Source organism: Neofelis nebulosa, chromosome 13 (genome assembly GCF_028018385.1).
Source record: "Neofelis nebulosa isolate mNeoNeb1 chromosome 13, mNeoNeb1.pri, whole genome shotgun sequence".
Lineage (NCBI taxonomy): Eukaryota > Metazoa > Chordata > Mammalia > Carnivora > Felidae > Neofelis > Neofelis nebulosa.
The window spans coordinates 74533356-74552282 of NC_080794.1; the positions used below are offsets into that span (position 1 = coordinate 74533356).

The window sequence follows — 18927 nt, forward strand, 5'->3', positions numbered from 1 at the left end:
TATCATCTGCCCTTATTAGCTGCCCCTCCCCCCACCCCCCGTCTTATTGCACCTAAAATAAAACGTAAGAACGTTGGGAAGGGAGCAAAATGAGTATTTATTGATCCCTGAAAGCACTGATATATGCTTGATTCTTCTTCACCCCTGTCTGGAGGCCCAGGCTCTGCAAAAGGAAGTCCTCGATGAGGATTAAAGCGAGTGTGACTGCTTCTCTCTGGCAAACTCAGGTTACTGGGAGGTATCTGAGGTTGTATCTTAGGAACTGAAACAGAGTCTTCAGTATGTTGCTGATTTATACTGAAAAACTCTGCCAGGAAGCTTTTGAAAAGTTCTTAGGAAGGGCGGCCATATTCACGTGGTCCAGGCATAGAATATGGTGGCAATGCAGTGCCCAGACCAAGGGTCCTGGGGGGAAGTCCCTGTCTGGGGCTTGTAGTCACATTGGAGCGGAAGCAATGGGCCAAGGCCAAGATGACATGAGGGAACCTCGGGAGAATATGTGCTCCAACCCCTCATTTTGTTGATGGGGAAACTGAGGCCCAGGGAGAGGACGTGACCTACCGCAGGTTACTCAGCTAGCTGTGTTGAAACCAGCACTAGAATTCCTTCGAAGACACTCCTTCCGCCATCACTGCTGACATGCCCGCCTCAGGGCAACATCGCCCAAGCAGACAGGTACCTTCCACGGTACATCCTAAATACTTCATGTCAGTTTGTCAACCAGTGATCCGATTTGGGCTTGCATTTGAGAATTGTACTGAGAAGACCGATTACCAAGAGAAGCGATGCCCTTTTTTCTCCACTGGTTAAATTCCCAGTGTATAGCAATAAAAGAGCTCTTGAAATAGACGATTTTAAGGCGATGGGGATTAAGGAGTGCACCCGTCATGATGAGCACCAGGTGATGTATGGAAGTGTCGAATCACTATATTGTACACCCGAAACTAATATAACACTATCTGTTAACTAACTGGAATTAAAATAAAAACTTCAAAAGCCATTGAAAAAGAAAAAAAATAAGTAAATAGACTATTCCTATAGTTGATGACTCATCTACAGTAATCCATGTTATCGTATTACCTGAGCCAATCAAGTTTTTTTCCAGAGTTATATTCCACAGCAGAGATGCAGGGAGGTTGCCCAGCAAATTCTCTTGTGCTTGTTCTGAAAGCAAGAAATGTTCTGGATGACTGTACACATGTACGAGAATTTCACACAGATAACACCTGTTATTCTTTTCCTCTTCAAGGTAATTTATTTCACTAAATATACTTGGAAAGAGTTGGGGGAAATCAGTTTTTCACATCAATCCATCTTTACCAATAGATTTTTTTTTTTTTTAGAAAATGTTTTTATCTTATATTCTATTTGCTTTAAATATATTCTCATCAAAACCCTGGAGCAACAGATTTAGCTTACTCAAATTATGGAAAGATCCACTGGATAACCCAATTAGCAAAACCACCCTTCACTGTCAAGCAAAACCACCAAAATGGACTCCTTTTCTGATGGAACCAGTCTGATTTCATATTTTGTTTTAGTAAATGTGTTAGTACGCATCCCTGGGACAGCCAGGTCACTGCTCAGTTCTAATTCGAAGGTAGGTGGGAAGCTAGAAGGGAGGACGTAGGTAGATGCGTAGAGCATGGAGCAAATTTGTCACCTGAGGGGCGTAAGGTACTGCCACTATCAAGGCATCCCACTGACACTATCTTTGCTTTGTCTGCACGAGACTCAGGAAAGCTATATTCTTTGAAAACAAGTTGGGAGATGGAACAGGTGAAGTCATCACATTTTCAGTGGACAAAAATTTTCCAACCTTGCACCACTTGACAATATATCTAAATTTGGACCATCCCAGCACGGGCTGAACATTGTGCTTTAATCTTACTAGGAATGGGTGTAAAACAGGAGGAAACTCAAAGCTCCAACCTGGATCTCTGGTCCTTGATTAACATTGTAGCGACTTATAGCATGAGTCCACATGGCCTCTTTATTTGCCTCTACGAAGGTAGCAAAGCAGCCTGGGGCAAAGCCACTTAATTAAGTGGGAGAAGGCAACTGAGGAAAGATAGTAGAGAAAGAACTGCTAGCAAGATGCTTGGATCACAGGGATGTTCTCAAAAGATTGGTTTCAGCAAATAACACATATGGGAGCTAGGGATCTGGAAACAGATTGTCCTAAACTTAGCTATACTCCGATCTGAAGACTTTAAGAGAAAGCCTTACAGGTACTGACAACTGACAAAAGGTAGTGAAACGTCTTGCAATCCCCTTGCTCTAGAAAAGGACAGGATAAGGGAAGTGGCAGGTGCGGTGATAGGACTAGTTGTTGTTAGGATGTTCATTGCTACATTGGAAGAGCAGAAATTTATTTATTTATTTATTTATTTATTTATTTATTTATTTAATATATGAAATGTATTGTCAAATTGGTTTCCATACAACACCCAGTGCTCATCCCAAAAGGTGCCCTCCTCAATACCCATCCCCCACCCTCCCCTTCCTCCCACCCCCCATCAACCCTCAGTTTGTTCTCAGTTTTTAACAGTCCCTTATGCTTTGGCTCTCTCCCACTCTAACCTCTTTTTTTTTTTTTTCCTTCCCCTCCCCCATGGGTTTCTGTTAAGTTTCTCAGGATCCACATAAGAGTGAAACCATATGGTATCTGTCTTTCTCTGTGTGGCTTATTTCACTTAGCATCACACTCTCCAGTTCCATCCACGTTGCTACAAAAGGCCATATTTCATTCTTTCTCATTGCCACGTAGTATTCCATTGTGTATATAAACCACAATTTCTTTATCCATTCATCAGTTGATGGACATTTAAGTGGAAGAGCAGAAATTTAAAAGCAACATAAATGTTCAGCAACAGGGGAGAGGGTCAATTCGATAAAATACTATACAGCAGTTGAAATAAATGAATTATATACACATGTACACACATCTTGAAACTAATATATCCAATCAAAGATAATTTTCAAAGCTACATATAGAGTAATGTTAAAAATAGTACGCATGTTTAGAGATCCATAAATATGTAGTAAAAGTATAAAAACAAGGACAGAAGCATACCTACTGGGGAAGGAGTTATCAAGTGTATTTGTAACATGGTATCTTTTCAAAAGAGCAGCTCAGCCTTCAATGCCATGAAATTGATTATTGTATTCCAAGAGGAAACAAAGAGAATGATTTTTAAATAGGTGTCATGTGCAACAGTCCAGTGGGAAGAGGGGCTTTAGAGTTTCAACTTGAACTTTTGTGGGAGAATAATCCAAGTGAGCTGCCCTTTCACCTTGGACCCTCCAGCAGCCCAGCTCCAGGTTTCAGAGAATTTGCATCTTGGAAGGGGCTGAATCTGGTTAGACTGCTCATCCCTAAGACTCTGCAAAGTCATCCCTGATTTTTGTTTTTAATGAAATTTGACAAATAAAGTATGTGCATGGAGGCTCCTGTAGAATGGCCTTAATTTGTGCTTAGGAATGCATAATTTTATCAGGGTCTCTGTAATTAGATATTGTGCAATAGAATAAAAAGCAAATACTGCTTGTTCCATGGCAACAAGGGCCTTTAGTACCTCACTATCTTTGAGATAACGAAGGTTTCCATAGATACACGTATCACATGGGTTGTTTTTTTTTAAATAGACATCCAAGAAGAAAATGAAAGTTTCCCAGTTGGTTTTCCCCTATTTTTAAGGGTGAGTGTATGAACATGTGTTTTGTTCTCTTCTGTTTCCATTGCCTCCTAGATTGGGGGTGTTTTTCCCCCTCTTTTCTCTGTCTAGACTGTCAATGCGCATACCGAGGGTTTCGGCGTCCTGTAGAATGATGCCGATACTTAAAACTGGTGTAAAGGTGTAAAGAGCTTATCTTTTGAGGGGAGAGGACAGAATTAAGATTGCGGTCACTCTCTGCGTAAGGACTAAAGAAAGGTTTGCTGGGAATGTGGTCTGTGTTTTAGCAGAGAGTACTGACGTGCCAGGACATGAACAAGAAAGCAAGCTTCTAGAAGAAGGCAGAGAGTGGCCCCACCTCAATGACCCCAGCATCTAGCATTGCAGGCACACAGTAGGTGCTTAATTATTAACTCCCAGCTGGTTAGCTAATCCTATAAAGGGAAGACAGTAATATTTATAATTACTAAGAAAAGAAGCCGCAAGGTGCACCTTGGCTTCTGGACCAGAGTTTGGATGCATGTGGGAGCAGGTGGGTCAATAAACGTGCAGGGGTGAGGCCAGCCAGATGTTACACAATTGGAAGTAGAGGGCTTGGGGTGAACCAAGGTGTGTGTGACCCATCTTAAAGCATTCCATCCACGCTTTTTTCGAACGCCACCTAAGCCAAACAAGACACACTAATTTGCTTTCCGCCTGGGCTGTAAGGAAAGGTAATCCGAGTACTGTGTTGTTTCCAGTAAGAGAGGGCCAAATCCCAAACAGGGTAAGGACCATCCCTACCAAATGCCAGTCTTAAGCAGGTAACTCTGCAGGGGCATTGCCCTTTACTAAGTAGTAAGACTTTGGGCCAGGCAGCTCTTGTGACAGGCCAGTCCCGGAATCGGCAGGTTCTTTTTCTCATAAGCATTGCTGTCTGGTTGAGATCCATTTGTAATGTTCACCAAAGACAGTGTAGAAGGGGAAAAGTACCCTGCCAAGTAGCCGGTACCCTTAAGGGTCGGTGGAAGGCAAGGACAGGAAGCCCATGTGTTTGGGGTCTGCTAACGCACATGTGACCTTCAAATCACCATCTTAGACACCAGCTGGTCAACCACTGCCTTCTATCCCACCTGCTGCCTCCCCGAGGTGATTTCCTAGAGTCTGATTAACTGCTCCATCAAAAGAAAGCCCGATTGGTTGTACCTATACATTTCTAATATAGATCCTCTTGGCCACAAGATTTTTGCTTTAAGAACTATTAGCCCGAGTACCTCCTGTTGGAACACGTGGCCTCAAATATTTGCAGATGTTCTGCCCAAGATACACCTAGGTTGAATTCTGGGAACTATTTCTTTCATCTATTTCATTAATTACATTTAATAGTATGATTGGAATTGTTAGGGCAAAGCCTTTTGCAGTTTTATTAGCATTAAGCAATTTTATATGTGGCAGTGAAGTGTGCATCTTGAGAGAATATTAAAAACATTTTAAGAGATGAAAAGACATATTGATATGTAGTGAGAGGGGCAGAGGAACACTTGTTAAGTATCCCTGTGAATCCAATAAAAGTCTTTGTGGAAGCATAGAAATCATAGCATTCCTTGGATTTGACACAACATTCTCTTCTAAATAACTCAAAAGGCAGTTAGAGGTGTTGTCTTCTCTTCAGATGATCCTGGGAGAAAAGGAGGGGCAGTTGTAAAATGAACTGTATTCAGGCCCTGTTAGGCATGATGGGAGAGCATTTAAGACGTCATTTAAAATATTGTCCTTTTCTTCTAAAATTTATAGTCTCGTTGAAGGTAATTACAGTCACCTTTGTGCATAGGATCAGTAAAAGGTCTAACATTGTCCATGTGTCCATTAAAATGAAGAAATGTCTGGGACTCCCAAGCACCATCCTAGAGATCATACTTACCGAACAGTGTAAAACGCAAGCCACAGTAAAGGATAAATTTAATACCACACACCTGCAAAGGTGAGGCATTGCTATCTACTCTCATTGGTTATATTGATCTATATCTCATTGGTTGGGGTCATTTTAAGATATTTCAACCCTTGCAGGTGGCATCCCATCCTTCCTTTACTCACTGATGAGTTGTCAAGTCAGTAGGGTAGGCAGAGGCTCAGCAGTATTCCGTAATGGCTGGAACTTACCTGTAGCCATTATCAGGTTACATCTCCTTAACTGCAGCTAAAGAGGTCTTTTAACTCAGAACTCAGAAGACAGGCCTCTCTTCTCAGGTTGAGAAGAACCAAAGTCATAATGCAGACACAACAATTACCATTATTCACAGGTAATGTAAATAACCATGAATTGGAAACGGGTACAGAAAAGCCATAGAGTACAGTTATGAGGAGGCTGCAGGTGTTAATTGCCAACTCCTGCCCATTGAGCTGTGCTGAAAGCCATGGTCAGAAGCTACGGGGCTGACCCAGCCTGGTTCCAACCAGAGTCTCCTCCTTTGTCATCACACGGACTCCGTTTTGTCTTCTGTTCCTCTCCTGTGTCCCTTCCTGGTTTGTGCTTCTTAATTACACTGTTGACTACTCTGAAGGCAAGTTAATACCCTAATTACAGAGAGGTCACCATCTTACCACCATCTACTTGCTGAAAGAGTAACCGACCGAGCTCTTCCAGTGCGTTTCTGGTTTGCTCTAGTACCTTCTGACCTTCACGCTGTTTGATAAATCTTGGAAAATGCCGAAGGTATGGTTCTCCCTCGGTGGGAATATACTTTGGAAAAATACCCGGCAAACTGTTATTTCGCCCCTGCTGTGGCATCCTGCTTGCTTTAGGTGAACACCTCCTCCACATAGTAAACAACGGATTGTTTTCTGTAGGGAGCTATCCCACGCCAGTATTAGTGAATCGGGGGGGGGGGGGGGGGGGGCAAGAGCTGTGGAGCCTGGTTGGTGTTCTGCTGTTTACCTGCTTCAAATCCATTTCGTGGGAGTTATGGGGTTTGCGTGTAGTACAGGATTCTTTTTGGTCCTTCACTTCACTTACAGGGACATTTTTTTCCCTTCTTAGCCTCCTTTTCTTGTATGATAAAGATCTATAGTTTGTGGACAGTAAAACCATATTCTACAAATCAATAAGACATGTGGCCTGAAAAAGGATTTTTTCCCCTGATTTTGTCCATGTGTCTTACGGAAGGTTTCTTATAAATTGGATCTAATTTAGTTGTACATTAGAAAAAAATCACCTTTTAAAAAAGTAAGCTAGAGAAAATAGATACTGCCTAAGAAGATAGCAATATATAGACATTCTACTTAATAACATATACAAACTAAAATGTATTATCATCTGTTAGACTTATACAACTTATATTTACAAAGAGAATTCCCTCACCAGGTTTATATACGTGAGAAAAGTAACCAAGAATCTTCACTTTTTTAAATATGATAATAATAATACAGCCCTTAATCCCATAACCAGAAGCACAGATATCCCAAGTCACTTTTCTCAACTTTGGAACAGGAATGTGGTGGGTTGATGTTGGTTTGGTTTTGGTGTTTGTTTGTTTGTTTGTTTGTTTGTTTGTTTGTTTTTTCAGAGTTACTGTTCTCAGAATGGTAGATAGTAGGCAAATCCTAGAAAGAGTTTATTCCACTTAAAAAGCAAGCATTTTCCCTCCAGAGCAATTGTTTGCTGTTGAGACAAAACCTATAATTACTCTTATCTAATAGTTTCATAGCATGCCATGCACTGTTTGCAAGGAATTTTTTCCATCAGTTTTTTCCTTAGTCATTTAGAAATATAATTTGGTCATGAAAATTACCTATTTTCCCTTGGTATGGGGCAAGAGACTGTGCAGGGCAAAAATAGACCCCCCCCCCAGATTTATGTTCTACCTACCCACACTTGAAGTAGCCAGGAATGAGTGGGAATTTTCACTGTGAATATATCTATATGAAAATAATTTGGTATTTCTTTCTCTTACGGATGGGAAGGCTTCAATTTGAGCCTATATCCATGACTTCCTGGGGATTGTAAAAGAGGGAGAAAGCCCTTCCAGGAAGAAACCCCTTAGGTCAGAATGAATCAAACCATCAGAGAATTTCCATGCGTCCTTCCCAGGACTGAAGCCGTAACAAGAATTCTGTCCATAGCACAGGTGGGAATCTAGGAGCCAGGGAACGATGGAGCACACAAACATCTTCCTGCCACTTGATGAAGCCCTGTTATTATATGAATGTGCAAGCTGGACCAACAGAGAAAATAGGGCCGGCATTCTGTTTGGGGCATTGCACTTCTGTGTAGACAAAGAAAACTTTGGGAAAATTTGAGCCAAAGGCAAGAACGTAGACATTCCTTAGGAGGGAACAACCAAGGGGGAAGGGACTGTTTACTTCTCAGGAAGTTATGAAATCTCATATGTAAAACACAGTCATATTTTTGTTATTACTTGATTTAACACTCCAGGAACTTAGCCCAGCCAGCTGTGACTCTCAAGCTGCCCTGCTCATTAAAATTCCCCCCTTCTGATTCAGACCCCCTTCTACCACTACTGGATGTTGCCTGGCCTATTGTCCCTGAGTCGACTCCATGTAATTCAGGAATGTGCCTGTTCAGTGCTCCCAAGAAGTCTCTACAAAAGTAAAAGTTCGCTGTTGAAATTTTGGAAAGTTCTGAAAAACACAAAGAAAAATCACGTGGCACAATAGTTCTGTCACCTGTATATCGTGCTGCTGGTATCACGTTAGTGCCATAAAATTGTAATTATTCCTTAAGCATCCAAACTAACCCCGCAGATACCAGGGGGAGAGATGGCCAGCCCCTCTCCTTGAGGGCAAAAGTTCTCCCTTATCTATCTCCGAGCGTTGGCCGCTGGGCCAGTGCTCAGGGTGCAGGTGTGTCCCCTACAAACCTGGGTTCTCAGTAGAAGAAGAAGCCAGCACTCTAGAATGAGTCCAGGAAGGAAGAAATGTGTTAGTACTTTTTTCCTGAACTATAAAATATAGTTCTCAGTTGTGACCTTTTTTCTGGAATTGTCTAGAAATGTCAAAATGTGTTAGTAAGATGATCTGGGAGGCCAGGGTTTCTGGGACTTTGCACAGAAGATACGTTTGCTTCAAATTCTGCACCGTATCGTTAGCAACCATGACAGGAAGGTGTCTGTTTGGGAAAGGGACTCCGGGCAGGTGAGCGGACCCCCACGCTGCTCGGGAAGGGGCCAGCGTCTGCCAAGGCTGGGGCCGCGCTGGCTGCCTTCCGTACTTGGTTCGCGGCAGACTGCGGTGTGAAGGAGAGCGCGGGGGTCGGAGGGCCTGGCATCCAGGCCCTTGTAGCCCACCGGGGTCTGCAGGTGGACGGAGTGTCCCTGCACAGAGCAGCGCCCATAAACAGATTACGGAACTGCCATCCGTTAATCCCCAAACAGTTTTTCTGTCATTTAATTGGAAAATTCATCTTATTTTGCCTCCAGGCCTTGTAGCCTTATTGCATTTGCACATATTTCAAAATGTTTCAAGTACTGACCAGATAACATTAATGAATATATTAGATAGGCAAACGCTTTTAAACAAAAAATAATAAACATCCTTGTGTGTATATATTAAAAAAATGTTAATTCCGTCTGGAGCCAAACAGGTAATTTTCCCTTCAGCATTTTTGCAGTCAGCTAAGACAGGTTGGCCTAGGATTGCAGTCAGCCTGTCTGCAGACCGGGCTTGACTTGCATACCAGGGTCAGGTCGGCTGCAGAAACAGACAGGGAGATGATCTGATTGGCTCGCGTCCAGAGCATGCTCACAAGGGCCTCTTTGATGAAAGGGTTCTTGGTAAGTACTGTACCAAAAGCAGCCTGCCACCCTCCTTTCAAAGATACCCATTTAGAGTAATTCCCAGAAAGGGAAAAAGCAGCAAGAAAAAGTGAGAGGGAGGGGAGGGGACGGGGGGGGGGGGGTGGGGGCGGGCAGAGAGAGAGATCGAGAGCGAGCGAGCCGAACTACAGGATTACCACAGGAATAATTATGCTCCCTGGCATAGAGAAAGGGGGAAAGTTATTACAAGTAAACTGCTGGATGTTGAAGTAGCTGGTTGGCAATTCTGCAAGAACATAAGGAATGTGCAATTAAGCTCATTAAAACATCATCATTATGCTTATCAATCTTTTTCCAAAAGGGGTAGGGTGGAGCAGTGTGTTAAGGCATGACTGCTTTTGCAGATAAAGATCCGGGGCGCCCTCGTTCGCTGGGCTTCTCCCAGCAAACAAAATCTGCTATTCAGTTCCACGCAGCACTTAGTTAGGCAGGCTGGCTTCCACTCACCCTGGAGTGGCGCCTGAACTCTGGGAGAGGCATTCAGGAGGCTGGCTCCTCTCAGCGGGCATGCTTCCTTTCGGTGCAGTCCCCATCAGACAAACAAGTCTTTATTAAGCACCTACTATATGCCCAACACTGGTGTTTGGGGCGAATTCAGAAATAGTATATATGACGTGAGCCCTGCCCTCCAGGCACCGTTAGCCTAACTGGGGAGGTGAGACGCAGTCATCCATTCGTTACGCAAAAAGAAATATGTATGGGGAGGCAGCCATCTGGGGGGGGGGGGCTCTGCCGGAACTGTGGGTACAGGAGTGACCGAGGAGGACACGGCCGCCGCCCTCACCATCTCACAGAGGGGCCGTCAAGCAGGCACAACTTCCATAAGGCAGAATCATTACACGACCGATGCTGGCAGGGGAAGATCAAGGTCCGGTGGGGGCACGGGGTAGGGGTCACTACTCCATACATGACTTGCTCCTTTCCCGCAATACATTTTAAGTTCCTTCAGGAAAAGCAGTGTCTCTTTTGCTTTCACTTTCTCTCTTTCTTTGCTGCTGTTATTTTTTAGCGGCATTTTCAATATGAAAATAATGTTTCTTGATGAAAGTGAGTCACATACAGAATAATATAAAAAGAAAATTAAAATCAGCTGTAGTCTGACCACTGAAAGATACCCACTCTGATATTTAGATATATTTTCCTCCAATATTTTGCTTTTATTTTGGGCTTTTGCAAAATTATATAAATAGGATTATTTTTTGCTTTTTCCACTTGAATATTTTCCATACCATTGAATATGCTTCAAACCATTGCTTAAAATGTCTGCACAGTTTAATCTTCTCTTGCTGGACATTTTGTTTGTTTAGTTTTTCACCATTATAAGTAATATTGCCCTGAGCATCTTTGTATGTTAAGAAATGTCACATTTCCTATGCCCACAGTTAGGTGCAAATAGCATTTATGCAACAACCACCTATAAAATAAAGGAAAGCTACACAATACAAAGTAGGGGACCCGCACGGTGGTGCTGAATAAATCTGGAGAACAAGGAGCTCCCAGGGGCTCAGCACAACAGGAAGACTCGTGGAGAAGGTAGGGTGGTCCAGTGTTTCAGAGTCTTGTATTACTGTGGACTGTCTCGAAACCCCAGCTTGCATTTTCTTCCGGGCATCCGTAAGGATGCCCCTGTTTTCCATCAGCTGGCGGCCTCCTCCGTCACCCACATCTACATTATATCTCCAGCTCAGTAATCCGCAAACATTTCTCTACTTCAGAATCACCTGGGGTGCACGTTTAAAAGACCCGATTCCTGGACCCCCTTCCAGACCCGCTAAATCAAAACCTGTGGGGCAATGTCCAGGAATCTGAATTTTGGAAACAGGCATCTAGATGATTCCAGTGCAGGGGGTCCAAGAGCCAAAGACACAAGAGCAGGTGCAGGCTGCCGTCATGATGCTGGGCGCACAGTGGCAAGAGCAAGGGCTCGGGGCACACCGTGGCCACACCGTTCACCACCGTCTGGCCTTGGGCAGGTCACTTCGCTCACTGAGGCTGTTTCCTCGCCTGTGAAAGAAGGGTGGTCATGGGACATCCTTCCGAGAGGGGTCGTGAGGATGAAGTGGAGACGGAAGACGGAGGTGCTGAGCCCAACCCAAGACCAGTCTCCCAGGAATGTTTTTGGTAGCTGTTATCACTCTCCACGCGTGTCATTCTTCTTTAAAACGTGAGCGGCGCGTAGGCCTCCTTCCTTAGCTTTTTGTTTCGGCCGAGACTCTGTTTTGCCAAGTGGCCTCCGAGACCAGCGACCCCGCAAGCCTCCCGCGGTGACTGCGGCCATGCCTTCCGCCGGGGCCTGCTCTGCTTCCCTCGGCCTTCTGGCACAAGAGGGGAGCCATGGCATCTGATTGGTAGAAATGCATCCTTGGTTGGGAGCCAAGCTAAGCTAAGGTGGAGGGAAAGATAAGCCTGAGGAAACGCTGACGTGAAGAGGTGTGACTGGAGAAACACCAGTACCCTCCAGGACTGGAGGAGCTAGCTTGAACTTTAATTCCTGGTTTGATCAAGGTAGTGTAAAAATGGACCCCAAAGGTCTTTAGACGGAAAACTAGGTTTTAGGTTTCACATATTAGCTGTAGTTAAAGCCAAATGTTCATTCCTCTCAAATTGTGTGGGTGGATCGCTTTCCTCCCACTGTTGAAGTATCGTGTTTTTAGCTGCTAATAAACTTAATAAAATCCATTTCTTATTTTCCCTAGTGTATTAAGTTCGTTCACATGCCCTGCTGAACCAACATTTAGTGACGCTGGGTTAGAAAGTATTTCTGTCGGAAACAGACAACGGGCCCAGTTCAACTGCAAAACACTTCTCAAAAAGGCTTCTTTTCTCCAGGCTCAAGCTTGCAAAGAGCCATTTGAATTCAGGGAATCCTCCCAGTCAACCATAACACCTACACAAAGTATGAAGGAATTTTGTTTTATTGGTCCAAGAAGCAGATTCAAAGGAACTGCCCGCTGCTCTACTCCCACGGAAGCCCCCACCTGTCCCCGTCCACCCCCACCCCCGCACTCCGATCGCCACTAATGGCCCCATGTGTCCTCACTGTCCCAACACCAGGGCCGCCCAGGTCAGAAGGCTCGGGGTGCATCTCCAGGGTCTGCCCTACCCCCGATACTCTCGAAGTGCTTGGCAATGGAACGTGGATGCTGTGCTCACGCAAAACAAACAAAAATGTTCTTCCGAGAGATGGCGTGTGAAAAGTAGCACGGGGAATACAGGAGCCTTCTAAGGCTGGGTTGAAAAGAGGCAGGAATAAAGAAGAGGGATTGTGAAGAGACCAACAAGGAAAATTACGCAGAAGGCTGTGTGAAGAACTAGAACCTAGGGAGGTAGAAATAGATGCTTTACAGTTTTTAAAGAGTTCCCTCTAAAATTTCAACAGGTGGTGGTAAGACCATCACAATGCAGGGTATCAATGGTGTGTTGATTACTGGTATGTGCGAGTTGGAGCGGGGACAGTTAGGAGATTTTATTTTAAGAAAAACTAAAAAGTTGGAAACGATCCAGAGGTTTGCTGATCCATAACAGTGATGAAGTTCCCATTTGATTTAAGAATGCAGACATAGAGAATGCCCTTCCTTGTCAGCCCGGCTCTATTTTAGTGATACATGGCCCAATTGTACACGTGAGCATTAATTTGTATTTTTTTTTTTTAAGTCAAAGAAAAAGATAAAGTCAACTTACTCAGGCTAATGCATGCCATGACTGCAAGTCTTGAGGAATCTGCTTTTTTTTTTTTTTTTTTTTTAGAGAAAGTACTTGTGAGATCTTTGCTCTTCTGCAGGGCGAAAAACTAGAAAATCACAATACCATGCCCGTGTTTGCTCAAGTGATCACTCTTAGATTGTGTGGGGCTTATCTTCTGCTATAATCAGCATGGCCCTCTTAAACAGAGCTGTCTTTAAAACCCAGATCTACCGGTAAGATTTGTTTTAATTTCGGTCTAACAGCTTTAGGATTACCCCTCAAGACTATATCGTCAGGCTTTTGTACAAACAAGGAGCTTACACAAAACTGCCATTATAATGGAGACTTGAGGTTGGGGGGGACGGGGGAAGCCTTGTTTGGTTGATTGAGTTATGATTGTATAGGGAACAAATAAAGGCTTTCTTTCCTTAAACATAACAGTTATGTCTTACTCTAGCTAATAATGCCACGTATTCTTTTAAAAAAATATTTACACAGCCTGACATTATTCTTAATGTCAATGCAATGTGTTACCTCTAGGTTGAAATCCAGTTTTAATCCTATAAGCTAGAAAAATAAGTTCGATCCTACACAATTGAGTCTTGAAATTGTTGATTCTGTTGCTGTATTTATTACCATTGATGGCCTCTCCGTGCCTTCCCCCACTCCCTCCCCCCCCTCCTTCTCTCTCTCTCTCTCTCTCCATTTATATGAATTAAATCTGTTAGATGGATATATGTATATATCTCTTTATATGTGTGTATCTGTATACATGTAACAATTTCATTCGTGCAATAAAAAACTATCTTACTTCATTTTCTGGGTATCTACTCTGTGATCTCAATAAAGAATTTTTTTATAATGTATTGATTTACTGTGGCCCTATACAGTATTAGGTTTTCTCCTGTTGTCCTCCCCACAAAAGTTAAATGGCTCTTCTTTGATGGTTGTTGCACTAGGTACATTATAGTTTAACTTGCTAGATGTTATCTAAAGTTTCTGGTAAATAACACGGATCAGAAAGTTTTGGTGTCGGGTGGCTATGTGATTTTAGCTAGGTGGTGGCCAGCCATGGGTGTGATGGATGCCGTAGGTGTCATTCGTCTGTTTAAGGGTTGCAGGTACAATGTCTGTGGCTTCGCTCACACGGCATGCTAGAGCCGGTCATGCTGCAGCCATTGTTCTCCACGCACCTCCATGGCTGCAAGGTATAAATGGTACAGGCAAAAAAAAAAAGAATAAGAAAGTGGAGAAAAAAAAAAAAAAGAACAAGAAAGTGAAATCAGGGGTGAAGTTAGACAAAACTAGACGGAGAGCTTTTCTTTTTTTTAATTTTCTGAAATGGAAAGGAGGTAACAATCCAGAAACAGGAAGACAAACAAAGAGAGGTTCCTATAAATTGGAATGGGAGCCATAGTGAAGGCTTCTAAAAGTGAATTCGAAGTGACTTTGGCCCTGTATTAGGCACTGAGTGCTTTTTGAGCTCTCTAAATCCATCTTTAAATATAGTTAGGTTTTGCAAGTGTATTGGGGCAGGAGATTTGAATTAGGATTTATAACTTGAACAGGACTGATTGTAGTCAGCTAATTTGGCATTTTGAAAGCGCTTCAGGTCATTGTAATTATGCAAAGGATATGCAATCATTAGCTCTCAGTATACGAATTTCTCATTAATATCTACTTGGAAAAGAGTTGATGAGTATGAGGCCACCACTGGCTGAAAATGAACGTTCGTAGTTGAAAACAGGGCTTCTTTTCACTGCCGGCCGCCCCCAGAATTGATGGAAATGCCAGGCCTGGACAGCAGTGTCCTTGAAATTTCAGGACCACTCCTCACACACAGGTAATGGATCAAGACATTTAAATATCACTGGTCCAGCTCATCACAACCAAAAGATCCAGGGGAAGGCTAGTTTTAAAAAAAAGAATTGAGAGCCACATCCAGAGGATGTTTTTCATTAGCCAACGCCCCTGCCCTCGGGCACTGAAAACTCTGTACCCAGACACTGCCTGCCACTTGGCATAGGGACAGGGCTCAGAAACCCATTAGCGGTGCCACTTTGGTTAGTAGAGAATGAATGGCTGAGCAGGTGGCCTCCTGGTTGACTTGGTACCAGTGGCCTTTGCTACAAGTCTCATGTCCAAGCGCAATTTTACACGCTCCACCTGCAGTGAGGTGATGGGTTTTCTTGAGTTCTTGCCACTTTTCCTGCAAGCTTGTCCGTGTAGCTTTGGAGGAGTGAATTTAATGTTCTGGATGGCAGTTAGTCCCACTGCCATCAGTCTCACTGCTTCACTGATTGTGGGACTTTGGAGCATTGTATCAAGTTCTCTTGGGAGAGAAAAAGGGAAAGACGGAAGGAAGGGTCACAAAAGGCAACAATAACATTGTCTCCACCACTGCTGGACATTCAGACATTCCCCGCAGGCTGATGCCAACGTGCGGCGCGAGGGACCAGTGCTCACCCCCTCGTGGATACGGCACCCTCCAGAATTCTTAGTTAAGGTTAGGGATTGTTCCTCTTCCGTGCCAGAAATTCTTGGACTCAGCGTGCATGTGTGCTTGTTGGTCACCAGCTATTTATTCCCAATCAGTGCGTCTAGTATTTGATGTGTCCATCGTTGTAGCCAGCTGTAGGCAACTCGTGATTGTCTGTAGGAACGGAGAGGTCTTGTGGCGTGGTTAATCCAGAACAGTGAATGAGGCAGAAGAGTCATAGTTTGAGAATTACCTTTAGCTGGTTGTTTTAAAAAAAACAACCTAGTTCTATCTTGCTTTTCCTTCCTGGTTCTATCTTGCTTACACTGAAGTCGGTGTTTATTCTGTTCTATTTTGGGGCACCTCGGTGGTTCAATCAGTGAAGCGTCAGGCTCTTGATTTCAGCTCCGGTCACGATCTCAGGGTGTTGAGATCGAGCCCCACGTCAGGCTCTGTGCTGGGCGTGGAGCCTGCTTAAGACTCTCTCTCCCTCGGGGCGCCTGGGTGGCTCAGTCGGTTAAGCTTCCGACTTCAGCTCAGGTCACCATCTCGCGGTCCGTGAGTTTGAGCCCCGCATCGGGCTCTGGGCTGATGGCTCAGAGCCTGGAGCCTGCTTTGGATTCTGTGTCTCCCTCTCTCTCTGCCCCTCCCCTGCTCACACTCTGTCTCTGTCTCAAAAATAAATAAAAACGTTTAAAAAAAATTTTTTTAAAGATTCTCTCTCCCTCTACCGCTCATGCTCTCTGAAAAATAATCATCATCATAAAACAAAAAAATAAATTAAATTAAGTATTAAAACAATTTAAAAAATAAAATAAAATGTTCTCTTTTAAGTGTTTTTGTTATATACAGTAATGTATTTAAAAATTTGAAAACTATAGGACACTGTGAAGAAAATAAAGATCACTTATAATCACACTATTAAAAACTTTCTGCTAGATGTATGCCTAGACATTTTCCTCAGGATACTTACATAGATACACATTTTTAATTAAATGAGCTTTTTCCTTTTTACTAAATATCGTGGTCATCATTGCCCCACATCAATTAGTTCATCTTGACATCATCGTTTTTTTTTTAATATTTTTTTTTTATTTTTTATTTTTTATTTTTTTTTAATTTTTTTTTTTTTCAACGTTTTTTATTTATTTTTGGGACAGAGAGAGACAGAGCATGAACGGGGGAGCGGCAGAGAGAGAGGGAGACACAGAATCGGAAACAGGCTCCAGGCTCCGAGCCATCAGCCCAGAGCCCGACGCGGGGCTCGAACTCACGGACCGCGAGATCGTGACCTGGCTGAAGTCGGACGCTTAACCGACTGCGCCACCCAGGCGCCCCAATATTTTTTAACGTTTATTCATTTTTGAGAGACAGAGAGAGACAGAGTACATGCAGGGGTGGGGCAGAGAGAGAGGGAGACACAGAATCCAAAGCAGGCTCCAGGCTCCGAGCCGTCAGCACAGAGCCCGACGCGGGGCTCGAACTCACAAACCGTGAGATCATGACCTGAGCCGAAGTCAGATGCTTAACTGACTGAACCACCCGGGCGCCCCTCAACATCATCATTTGTATCAGTTGCATAGCATTTGGAGTTTTGAATGTGCCACAGTTTGCATATACAAATGCCTACTTGAGGAACATTTGCATTATTCCAAAATTATCCTGACAGTGTTACAGTGTATACTCTCATCCATCCGTATACCTGTGTACCTAGGTTCTGCTTCCATAGAGTTATTGACCAAGTGTTGCTGGGCCATTTTCAACTTTCAGAATGATGCCAAACTGCAGTCCAGAAAAGCTGCATAGATGTACATTCGTGCCACAACACTTATTCCCATGTCCTGGCTGGTATTCTAACGCCCTTTCACCTTCCCTAACTTGGTAGGCGGGGGTGGGGGAAACGGCATCACATTGTTTGACCAGTCTCTTTGCTTCCTGGATGACACTGAACATGTGAAAATACTTGCCCCTTCTGTTTCTTCTTCTTCTTCTTTTTTTTTTTTTAACGTTTATTTATTTTTGAGACAGAGAGAGACAGAGCATGAATGGGGGAGGGTCAGAGAGAGGGAGACACAGAATCCGAAACAGGCTCCGGGCTCTGAGCTGTCAGCACAGGGGCCCGATGCGGGGCTCGAACTCACGGACCGCGAGATCGTGACCTGAGCCGAAGTCGGACGCTCAACCGACTGAGCCACCCAGGCGCCCCTGTTTCTTCTTTTTAAAAACACCTGTGTATGTCTTCAACACGTATCGCCCACTACAATATTTGTCCTTTCAGCGGTTACATCTGCTTATGCTTTCTTGGTAGAAAAATACTTACTGAGCACCTGCTATGCACAGAGCACAGCCTGGTGCTGGGGAAACAGTGGGGAGCAAAAAAGACACAGTCCGTGCCCTCTGCGCGGTGGGGGAACAGACGTTAACCGAATAATCACACGCGTGTGAGAATGGATTTGCCATGGCTCCCACGCAGTATCGCCTGAAGGACTTGTAAAACACAGATGGCTGTGTGGCTCCATAACCCCAGAGTTTCTGATTCAGTAGGTCTGAGGTGAGCCTGAGAATGTGCCTTTTTTTTGTCATGTTTGTTTTCGAGAGAGATAGAGACAGAGGCAGAGAGCGAGCGGGAGGGGCGGAGAGCGGATCCCTAGCAGGCTCCACACCGCCAGCACAGAGCCCAATATGGGGCTCGAGCTCACGAACCACAAGGTAATAACCTGAGCCAAAACCAGCACTTAACGGACTGAGCCCCGCCCCCCCACCAGGTGCCTCGAGAATTTGCATGTCTGACAAGACCACATCTGGAGAACCTCTCTTCTAGAGACTTCACCTGAACAGGGCGTCCCCGGCAGGTTTCCTGAGGAAGCAGTGCTTGAGCTGAGATGTAAAGGCGTTAACCTAGATGCTCCTGTCATACAAAACAGCTTATGCAAGAGCCCTGTGGTGGGAGGTGGTATGCAGAGATCGAGGAGCATTAGGCCAGTGTGTCTGGAGAGGCAAGAGAAGGAAGCGAGTAGGAGGTGTGCGGGCAGAACTGGGAGCCAGGGTCAGACCACACAGATGTCGTAGAACACGTTACAGAAAGCTGGCACACGACCGCGCAGGTTAAGCATGAAAGGAAACCTTGGGCGATAAAGTTGTTTTGTAGAAAGCAACAAAAATTGAAGTTAACAAATGACTGTAGGCCATGCATCAAGCGTGTGCACTCTACATAAATAATGAAAAACTAGTGCTCTCGAAGATAAACTTTATTATTACAGAATTACTTGACATCTCT

General features: G+C 44.1%; 1 protein-coding gene across 6 annotated transcripts in view; it reads left to right on the forward strand.

The window, feature by feature from the left end:
- VTI1A (vesicle transport through interaction with t-SNAREs 1A) overlaps positions 1 to 18927 on the forward strand; it is a 361308-nt gene that overhangs the window by 282304 nt on the left and 60077 nt on the right. The window contains exon 9 of one of the 6 annotated variants that reach the window (XM_058697780.1): positions 3649 to 3701. The exons of the other annotated variants lie outside the window; for them this stretch is intronic. Coding sequence (XP_058553763.1) covers positions 3649 to 3667 — 19 coding nt within the window. The 3' untranslated portion in view covers positions 3668 to 3701. The remainder of the gene's footprint in view (positions 1 to 3648; positions 3702 to 18927) is intronic. 6 annotated transcript variants of the gene reach the window in all.